Here is an 11327-nt window from a genome sequence, read left to right as displayed (position 1 = left end):
TAGTAGCTGCTCCAGCTGTTGTTACAAAAGGTGCTGATGCAGTTGTTATCTACTGCAGTGATAACCAGCGTGCTGCCACCAATGATATGGGAGCATTAGGAAATGGAATAATCGGTGCTGGAGGACTAGGTGTAGGAGTAATGGGACTAAGAGGAAGAATTGGATTGGGAGGAATGGGTGTCATCGGACATGATGCAGCAGTCACCTAGAGTATTGACAACCAGCGAGCTGCCCCCATTGATATAGGGGCCCTGGGAAATGGAATCGTTGGCATTGGAGGACTTGCCAATGGAGTTGTGGGACTGAGAGGAGGAATTGGATTGGGGGGAATGGGTGTCATTGGACATGATGCTGCTGTTACCTACAGTATTGACAACCAGCGTGCTGCTCCCATTGGCATAGTAGCAATGGGTGACGGAATTGTCGGTGTTGGAGGACTTGGCAGAGGAGCCTTAGGTGGAGGAATTGGTTTAGGAATCGGCAAAGGCGCTATAATCCATTGAAGTTACCATTAATGTAAGTGTATTTCAGAGAGAGAGAACGACATAGCAATGCCAAGAAAGCATCTTTTAACTTATTGTGCATTGTTTATTCTAATAGTAAAGATGATATACACTACATCTTTAGTGTTATGTTATGGGATTCGAGAAAATTGTCTATTTTTTTTACAGATTACAGAATACTGTTGAAGCATGTTTTCAGGTAGATTGGAATGCTCTTCGTGAGGAAGAAAAATAAATTGATAAAGATTTCTGAAAGGAATTGTTATGTATTTAAGGCGGGTCACGTTATAGGGACCGACAGAAATAAATGTTAAAAATAAATGGTAATTCCTATCCAAGTGTTTTCCTTTGTCTATATATTTGTTCGCCACATTGCAATTTGTAAAAGCCCTTATGAACAAAACTAATTTCAAATCATATGCAATACTATATCTTCGTAAAATATATGTCTGTAAAACATGGAGGTTCGAAAGGTAAAATACTATAATGTATTTTTTCTAAACGGATTCAAGCATAAAAGAGCTTTATTCTATAGGGAGACCAGATAGGGGAGGCGAAGTCTATTAAAGTTAAGACAAAGGGTTGAAGTATAAAAGAACTGGCAATTTTAAGGACCCGGGACCTTCTGATTAATCCAGTCTATAAGCTAGAACTGAAGAAATTACCTCCAAGATCATTTATCTCAGACAAATTTTGTATTTGGAGTTCGATTGATTAAATAGAAAATTTATTTTTTCCCTTCATCCTTAATCAACAGTCGTTTTGCAGAAATTATTTTTAGTAAATACTTTCTAGATCCATCAGTTTACTGATGGATCTAGAAAATGTAACAGAGGAATGGACGATGTTACCGCAAGAACTTATCAACAACATTGTTCTAAGTATGGACAGGCGGTGCAAAGCCTGCATCAACATTAGGGGTGGCCATATCTGCTACTGAGGACCACCTCTTTCCTTTGTTCTATCTTTGGCAGTGATGCATCTGTATCATGGCAACCAGTGCTATATTGCCAGTTTTGAATAAAGTCTCTGTACCGTTTTGTTTCCGTTGTTGTGTCGGTTTTGTTCCCTTCGTCATTTCTGTACTTCACGAGATTCCTTCGGTATGCTTTTCCCATATCAAGGCCACTCCTATGAGAAGCTACAGGTCAAAAGCTGACTGGTGCTTAAATTTTGCACATCAGTGTATCAAATTCCTAACTCAAATATTTCTAGAGTGAGGGTAAATACTTATTGACCGCTGTAATTGCTGATCATCTATTAATGGAAATAGTTCGAGAAAGAAATGATTTTTTTTAAAGGCATACTGTCGGAATGTTCGATCGACGTGGTCCAGGAAAACGTCAGCCTATAGACCCTAAAGCAAATAATAATTATTATTATTAAAATCAGTTTATTTCACAAGAAACCTTGGGTCACCCCTTGACGGCTCTGTGCCAGAAGGGTGTGAATATTTACAGACTAAGGTGCGAGGAACACAATGTACAATAAACAAGAGTACATGCATGCTCGACCCGAGACTTTTACAGGATTAAATATACAAAATACACAATAATAATATACAAAATATATGATTGCATGAAAACAGAAAGTCTTTGTCATATACAAATAGGCAAGTTAAAAAAAAAAAAAAAAAACATAGTCAGTCATGTCCAGGAGCAGGTGAGTATTATAGATTCATTATCTGGAAGCAGTTCTTGAGGATTTCCTTCCTGTAGGGCTTGTCTTCACAGAACCTATCAGGGTGGATCCTAAATTTATTGAAGATCCGAAGACAGTTGGCTGGAAATTGATTCCTCAGGGAATCAATGCTTGACAGCATAAGATGCAGAGGGAGACATGAGTCGGGGTGCTCCCCTCTTGCCCTCCTCGTGCCAGAGATTAATGTGGATACCGATGGAGCATCAGTTCGCCTCGTTATAAGCCGTGCAAGCGTGAGGACATTTTTTGTCATGTTGATATATCTCCAGGGAGTGGTGCCCAGATTTGCCTGTAGGATCGACCTGGAGATAGTTAGGGGATGGGATGTGCCGAAGAAGCAGCGCTGGCTGATGCACACCAACGAGCTCTTGACGCACTGCCCAAAGAGCCGCGTACGTCTTCTGCCTCATCCTGACAAAGTGAGGCTGAAATGTGAGCCCAACATTCCAGGTGAGGCTAAGGTCAGTATGAGAGGCCACTTTTTGTATCGGTTCCCCACTAACAAAGATTTGGATATCATTTATGACTTTCTACTTGGTTATTATGCACAAATTATTGTACATATATGCAAAGCCAGAGCAATGGCCTCCGTGCGGTGTCTTCTGGGTAGTACAAACGCAACTAAACGATTTCCGATTGTCAAAATAACATATTTTTTGCTGTTGATGAATTTATTTATTGTGCACCGAAAGCCGTTAAGGTTCAATAAATGGACCATCATAAAATGAAGTCGTATTAACACAAAGCAAGTGATATCACATTAATAAGCTCTCGGTTACTTCAGTTAATACAATCATTAAATTAATTAATACTTTCCAATTATAAATATTCAAATACTAATGTCAACTATATGTTGTGAAAATACGTTCTTCGATTCTGCTAATGGTAACCATTTCAATTTTCGTACCATATGGAGCTCAAGCAATGAAGGGGGAAAAAATACATAATTTCCTTATGCTTATCTTATATTTGATTATGATAAGTTACAAGGAAATTTGGAAGTACTCTACTCCAAGTGCATTTTTTACATTATGCAGTATTAGGGTAGAAAAAGCGTGTTGGCTGTGGCCTTCAAAGGTCCTAGGACAGAATCGGACAGAGACAGGGCAGGGAGGATATCTATCTGTGATCAAGGAAAACCAGTCGGTATCAAACGAAGAATGACGGAAAGCCAGAGAAAATATAGTATTTAATGACAAGGAGTATGAGAATAACCCTGTGTCACATTAAAATTACCCGTGGAAGTCAACATGCATTCCACTATATGTACTACAAAACGCAAAAGCTTTCTTTTCACGTTTCCAGTTATTTCAGGATAGTATTGGTGTTAGTATTAATGGTGGCAAATGATGCAAGAAGGAAAGGTTATACAGCATCAGCCAAAAAATATATAAATATTCCCGTTTCACCTATCCATCTCCAAAAGCTTTAGTTCTTCCTTGAATTTATTCAAACTATCCACTTCTACACTAACTGATGGAGGCTTGTTCCAGCAATCAACCACCCATTGGCTGAAGGTAAACTTTCGCACATCTATTCTGCAACCATCCTTCCTCAATTTCAATTTATGCCCACTCATGCGTAAGTCTGGACAGGAGGAACAGTCCCACCAGCATTGAGTTTGCTCAAGCCATTCAAAACCTTACACCCCTCAATCAGATCTCGCGGGTATATACTCTCCAGACGCTGCAATTTTCAGCACTGAAGCCTTTCTCGGTAAGAGCATCCCTTTGAACCCCTCACCAGTCTCTTTATCCCAAAAGTAATGCAAAAAAACGGATAATTTCAAATTTATTTTATAATATAATTTACATTAAAAACGTTCTGTGTAGTCTTCATGTCTTATTCCTGCTTCCTAACGTGGGTGATTTTGTGTCGACGTTCAACCACGTAAAGTTTCAATTTTGATAAAAGATCTTTGATGCGAAACTGCAATCTGACCTGAGGCAACGACTATCCATTTTTAAAAGCATTTGCACAATTATTTAATGCAGGAACTTTGTTTCAAGCACACTAAATTTGAGATTAAACTTCAAATTATTATCCTAATAAATGTCAGTCTTGCAGGAATACTGTAGTGAAGAGTAGATGCGCAGTGTGCATTACTTTTAGGATGACCTTCCTGAAAGTTTATAAGCTTTATGATCTATTTATAAGAAAAAATCGAACGAGGTTTTGGGGTAGCATAACGTATCTCTAAAGACGTTTCGGCTTTTTTAAATGCATGCGTTCTGTATATGTTTAAATTTTCTAGCTTCTTTATCTGGTACTTTTTGCTGCCTACGCCACAGAAAATGCAGTGGCTCTATGTTAACCAGCGTGTGTCTCCGACAGTGTCCTAGGGCTCAGTGGGCTTGATTATGGAGCTGGACTTCGGTGTGGAACTGAACTTGGACTCGGGCGCTGATATGGACTTGTTGGAGTTGGTCTTAGTGCACTAGGTTATGTAGAGGACTTGGAGTGGGGAAACGTGTTTTGAATCCACTAGATTTATTTCCGAAGTAAGTTCTACAATTCAAAATCTACAGTTGTTAAACAAATCAAATATGGTGAAAGCATTCCCCATTCCATGATACCACCTTCAGATGATTGGGTTGTCTTAACAAGGCAAGCAGGGTCTGTCGCTTGCTTCATGAGGATCGCACTACACTCTCTGCATACCATTAGTGCAAACCAGAGTGTATCGTGATTCGTCTGACCACATGACGAATTTTTCTGTTTTTCTCTGAAACAAGTGGCTTACAAATAGGCAGCTGCATGCCTATTTGGAAGAAACGCACAATCACGTGTTTTCTCCCTTCTGGTATCAGATTATTGCAGTCTTTATACTCAACGAGACAACCTGTCATCACCCCGCGTGACAGCGCATTATAGCCATAGTTCTTGTTTTTTTTTTGGCCATTAAAACCCAAACCCCATGTGACAGTTTCTCTGCATCTTTTTGCATTTATCTGTAATAATTGGGATTGGAGAAATAAAAATATGAGGGCACTCAACTCTGCGATCATTATGGAATCAGAACTTGTCTTTTCAGCAAGAAAAGTGGAATGTGCAGCGATTAGAGGTCAACAACTTCCTTTTGATTTTTATTCATGCACTTGCTTTATGTGATCTGTATTAGGTGACCTTACTGTCAGTAATGTTCAAACGCTAACGACTGATGCGTCAGAAATATTACCAATAACGCCACTTCACCCTAATTTACATAAAGATTCCAATCTGTTTAGTTATTAGTGAATAAAGAGAACCCTACTTAGTCGTTATTTTAAATACACTCAGAGATCATTGAATTATGACCACCTGCCCAATACCCTGTTGGGCCACCATTCTTAAGGATAACAGCCTCTGTTCGCCTAGGCATTCACTCCACTGGATGTCCGATGACGTCCTTCCTTAGGGATCTGCAGACATGTTGCCTGCAAGGCTTTCTACAGTGTTGGAATGGATAAGGGTTGGAAAAGACCTGAGTTCGAATCCCGCCAATGACTCAAGGAATTTTTTATAGGTATTTTTCACAACGTGGCTTAGTCGGTCGCGGGCGAGCGTAGCATGGTTCTTTTTCCAACAACTCTGGTTTTCGTCCAGCAAATCGACAACAGAACATACACAATTTATAAACATATTATATACGGCGCAATATGGCTTAGGTTGCGCCTAAAACCCTACACCAACCAACCAACCGCAGAAAATACATTTGGCCGTTTGCAATTCATCTTTTGTTCTTCCCTTTTTGTCTTCCAGATTCATATCCTTCCAGAAATACATCGGTCCATCGGGACTTCAGAGCTTCTGAAATCGTCTAAGTCCTACAAAAAAAAAAACCAAATTATGATATTAGGGTCCCCTGTGAATGATTACATCTACCCATATATTTATTTTGTCTGTAAATTACGTGTGTTCTCTGGTCGATTTGCCTGTTTGCTGGACGAAAAAACTCGGTTTCTGGGGAAAAAACCTTGCTGTCTACCCCTGAGACCGACTAACCCAGCGACGAAGTGGAAAAAGGGATTCGAACCCGGGCCTTTTCCATCCGGTGTGGGGAGGACGGTGATGGTACCACTGTGCTACCGCTCAGACCTCTAAGTCCCACAGTGTGGCATCCAACTACTTGGATGTAATCGCTACAAAGTATTTTATTATTTTCTGCGGGCTCCAGGGTTTCCCCTATCCGCCGGAAAATCGCTACAGTGTGGCATCCAACTACTTGGATGTAATCGAATCTGCCGATCTCGCCAAGTTACATTTAATTTAAAACTTACTGGGGCGAATTTCGCTGTTCAATTTATAGCCAAAGGTAACGCCTTCTGTATCATTAGCATAGTCGAATATATATTTTATATATTTGTTTATCCTTTAGTGTCCTAATACTTTTGATAACGTAATGGAGCATCTGTTACCATCTTTTCCCCCTTGAGGGATGCTAACAGATGCTCGAATTCATCTTTGAGTCGAAAAATTCTTTTGTACTTGATGTTTGGCATAAAATAGAAATGAACTGAAGGGATAAAAATGAAAGAAACCCCTAGAGAGAAAAACTAGGTCAAACGCCGACCACGGTGTAAAAAAGGGCGTATAAAACTCTCTTCACTCGAAATTTAAAATATATCTCAGCTTCGGCTGGTGATCAGAATCGAATCTTGCATTTTCCACAAGGTCAGTGAGCACTGAAGCTATTCACCGAAAGGCAGACTTGCACAAACAACTAACAAAATTTCAAAACCTGGTCTTTCCTAAATGTTACCGACACCTGAAATTAAATATACACAGGCACACCCCATGAATGCTATTAAAGTTACAAAGTTAATCGTCATAAAGTTACTGCACTCTACAGACGACCTTCAGCTATCTCCAAGTATTATCCGTTAGCAAGGAGTTGAACTCTATGAGTAAAACAATTTCCAGTTCATGACTCCAAGGACAACGAAGCAACTTACGCTGAATTTAAGTAGTGTTTCGTTCTTGAATCCAGTTACGTGCAGGAAGTCGGTTAAAACGCACGCATCCAGATCAAAATGTCATTAGAAGTCTGTCTGGTAGGGGCACACGAGAAGTAAATGCTTCAGGTTGAATAAATACTGTACATTAAATTATTTATAAATTCGTTCTCTTCGTGCACTTCCAGTTTCTTCTAGTGCATCTTCAGATTTTATAATACCTTCCGATCATAAAAAAGTAAAGTGCAGCCATTATCAACCCACTGCAGGATGGAAGCCTCCTCAACAATTCATGCTGAGGGAAACTCTCAGTAAATTCAGCTAGAATATGATACCATTATTTCTCTGAGAACTATGAAAATAAGTTAAATGAAAACCAGTAGTATTTTTATACCATTAACGTTGATTTAAAAAATCTCCACCACCTGTACACCAAATGTTTTTAACTCTATCCAAATAAGTCTTTTGGTTTGGATCTTCGCATTACTACTTTGATAATTGGAAAGTTCGCACAGACTTCCTTCTACTACTATCTGCATAGTTGATGGTAAAGAAATCTCAAGATTACATCGGAGGAGGAGGAAGTATATTCTGAAGGAATAGATGGTCTTGCGGAACTTTTCATAGAGTGGAAGAGCAGTAGGACATAAAGGAGTCATATTTAGTCTTTCAGGAGGTGGTGTTGAACTTGGAGAAGCTAATAATCGAAATAGACAAAGGAGCTAATCCATTGAGTATGTTGTCAACATGAATAAAATCGATGGTAGTTGATAATATAAAGAATTTAACCAGTTTTCTTAGAGAATACTGAGTTTGTTTTGAATATCCTCTGAGGAATTGGAAATTTCTGATATTCGCATTAACTATGATTTTTAGTTCATTCTATAAAGCTTCTACATATACTGTATTAAATCATAAAGCCTTCGTGGGTAGCACAGGTAGTATCGCCATCCTCCCCAAACGAGGTGGAAAAGACTTGAGTTGGAGTCCTGTCGATGAATTTTTATGGGCCTTTTTTACAACATGGCTGAGTAGTATGGTTTTCCTTCCTGGAAAGTCGGGTTTTTCATTCAGCAAACAGAAAATCGAATTCAGAACAAAGGCAATTTACAGACAATATACACGGAGCAACATGGCCTTAGTTGCCGATGCTCCTTAAACCCAAAACAACAACAACAAATCATGAAATGTTCTTAATTTCATTTTTCAGTGTGTTTGTTTACAAGTAGGTAATAATAAAACAACGCTTGATATTTGTTCTAATAATGCAACTCATATGGCAAGCTACTAAAACTAAAAACATAGAATAAAAATGTATTTTGCTTACCTAAACTACAAAAAAAAAAAAAAATTGTCATATTATGGTTACCCAAGAACAGTCCCATTCACCCATGTGTATTATGTCCACTAATTGCTGTGTTCTCTGGTCGGTTTTCTTATTTTGTTGTATGAAACACCCGAATTTCCGGCTAATAAACTATTCTATCATCACCGGAAACTGGTTAACTTAACCAAAGAGTAACAAAAAAGTCCATAAAATTTCCCCCCATTATTGATAGATTCGAATCCGGGCCTTTTCCACAGGATGTGGGGAGGACGATGATTATAAACACTTCCTACCAGCGAGAACAGCTAAACTAGAAAGCTAGAAACTCCAAAATATGTTATCAAGTAAAATCCGTGTCTACTAATTTATTCATCATTTTTACCCATAGCAGAAATGCGCCCATGCCTTGACGTGGCCCAGTTCAACATGATATGCCATGACATAAGTAGTTTGCCAGTCATCTGCAGCATTTTCTAAACATTCCACGAATTCAACACTTGGCCATTTTTAAGTTGACCAAACATTTTTCCTTTATATACCATAACATCATCATATATTTAGTTCTTTTCTGCATATTTTTCTCTAAATTTTTACCACCCATTAAAAACAGAAGGGAATCTTGCTAACTCTCATCGGATCATGGTCCTTCACATAACACTGCAAATGAAAAGCTTATGAAATATCGTTATGTAACTTAGCAAGTTTTTTCACTCAAAGTGGAGTTGGACCGAAAAACGACTGCACAGTAGCTGCTTTAGCCGTTAAGAAGCCTGGACAGAACAGGACATTAGTAGATCCTATATCCAGTGTATCTGCGACCTTTTTTTCCTCAACTTTATGTGAGGAAAAAAAAGCATGCACCAATGGTTTAAGACTGACTAACTCAGTCAGGGTATTTATAAAGCCCATCGAAGTTCCTGGCCTCCAAATAGGGTAACATACAATTCTTCGCCTATTGCAAACTAAGTGCTGAATTTATCAGCAAACATTACATCTAAAAATGGAATTATAAACTCTTCCCGCGTGATTTCCTTTTGCTATAAAGATGCTTTATAACATGCTTTATACTAGATGTGTCCTTCCATTACAAGCACGTTGCCGAACTGAAAATATTCCTTCGAAAACTCTGATTGAAAAAACTTCGTCTAGACAGGACACTTTGGACTAATATTACTAGAATGGCCTCGTGGCTTATCGCATTGACGACAATATCCATCAAACGCCAACGAAAGACTTTTGGACGCGGGTATCTAAGGCGAGAAACCTACGTAATGGGCGTGTTCTCCAAGGGCATCGGCAAAGAATCAGTAATGCCATCCGGTACAACTGCAAGGAGAACAGCTCAGTTTCAAACGGAAAATGAAAGAAGGTCACAACATAAAGACTATTTAAAGACTGTAGCAGACACTATGACTAACCATCTTTCCTGCTCATAGAGAGTTAGATCTCCCTGCAAACAAACGCCAGAATGAAGTCCATGGTAAGTGTTTTTATAAGATTGATTCTTAGAGTTAAAAATTCTACTGTATTACGAGCATCTTGGAGAATTTTAATGCTATTTCCCAATTGTAGTCTTATTCAGTTTGAAGAGTTTTCTAATTTCGGAAATTTGCTAAGTTTATTTAATTTTTTTTTTCTTTTCTAGCTTCTCTTGCTTGTAGCAATCACCACCTGTGCCTACGTCACAGCAAGTGGTGCAGTAGCTGTGGCTGCTCCTGTAGTGGCTACTCATGCAGTCGCTGCTCCAGTTGTCGCCACAGGTGACTCTGCAGTGACCTACAGCTACGACAATCAGCGAGCTGCGGTTGCTGTTCCCGTTGGAGTAGTTGGATACGGAGGTCTTGGTGCTGGAGTCGTCGGTGTCGGAGAACTTGGCGCTGGAGCTGTCGGAGTCGGAGGACTTGGTTATGGACTTGGGGCCATCGGTCATGATGCTGCCGTGACCTACAGCTACGACAACCAACGTGCTGGTGTCCTGGGACTCGGTGGACTAGGCTATGGAGTTGGTTTTGGTGGACTAGGCTATGGAGCTGCTCTTGGTGGACTAGGCTATGGAGTTGGACTTGGACATGGAGTAGTTGGTCTTGGTGGATTCGGCTACGGAGTTGGACTTGGTGGACTTGGTTATGGACGGCATGGAGTTGGTTATGGACGACTTGGACTTGGCTATGGTCTTGGATTAGGCAAAGGTGTCTTAGTCCACTGATGAGACAAGAAAGGACCGAAAGAGAGCTATTAATTCATACTGTATATACAATCTGGCACATGTTGCAACTTCGAAAAGTCAATAAAATTTTTTACACTAATTCCGTTGTTTGTCGCATTTATAACTGATGAATTCTAATATTTCGAGAATAATACAATGAGTTGATTGTCATATTTGAGCTTCTTTCAGCCTAAAGTTCTGGCCGAAGGGAGCATCAGAGATACATTTCAGAAAATGTAATTCCGAAATACAATCCAATACAATGTACAATCCAATGTACAGTCCATGTACAGTCCATGAACAATGTACAGTCCATGTACAATCCAATACAATGTAACTGTAAACTACAAACCATAAATAACAGTAAATTACACTTCATTACACTAATCCAGCTAAACTTTGATTGGAACAACCAGAGGTACCATCTAATGATTATTTGGTACATGAGAAATTAGTCAGAATGTTATAAATCTGTGATTCTCAACCTGCAATTGCCAAACCTTAAAAACTGGAGCTGTTATACCCGAAAAGGCAGTGACCAAAAATCAGGCTATATACACGAGGGGAGGTGTTTGAAAAGTAAGGTAACAGTTATATTTTTAAAAGTAGTACACTAATGACACATTAGTGCACCACATTTAGACAGTTGCCGATCA

General features: G+C 39.3%; 1 protein-coding gene across 1 annotated transcript; it reads left to right on the top strand.

The window, feature by feature from the left end:
* The first annotated feature begins 9933 nt into the window (after positions 1 to 9933).
* Positions 9934 to 10671, top strand: LOC150082498 (uncharacterized). Its single transcript, XM_090377797.1, has 2 exons — positions 9934 to 9945; positions 10111 to 10671. Exons 1-2 carry the CDS (start codon positions 9934 to 9936, stop codon positions 10669 to 10671), a joined length of 573 nt encoding a protein of 190 aa, XP_090233923.1.
* Positions 10672 to 11327: the final 656 nt, after the last annotated feature.

The sequence above is a fragment of the Mastigoproctus giganteus genome, chromosome 7 (genome assembly GCF_048544385.1).
Source record: "Mastigoproctus giganteus isolate SK-2022 chromosome 7, ASM4854438v1, whole genome shotgun sequence".
NCBI lineage: Eukaryota > Metazoa > Arthropoda > Arachnida > Uropygi > Thelyphonidae > Mastigoproctus > Mastigoproctus giganteus.
Note: the sequence above shows the minus strand (reverse complement) of the source record. Positions and strands in the feature narration are given on the sequence as shown.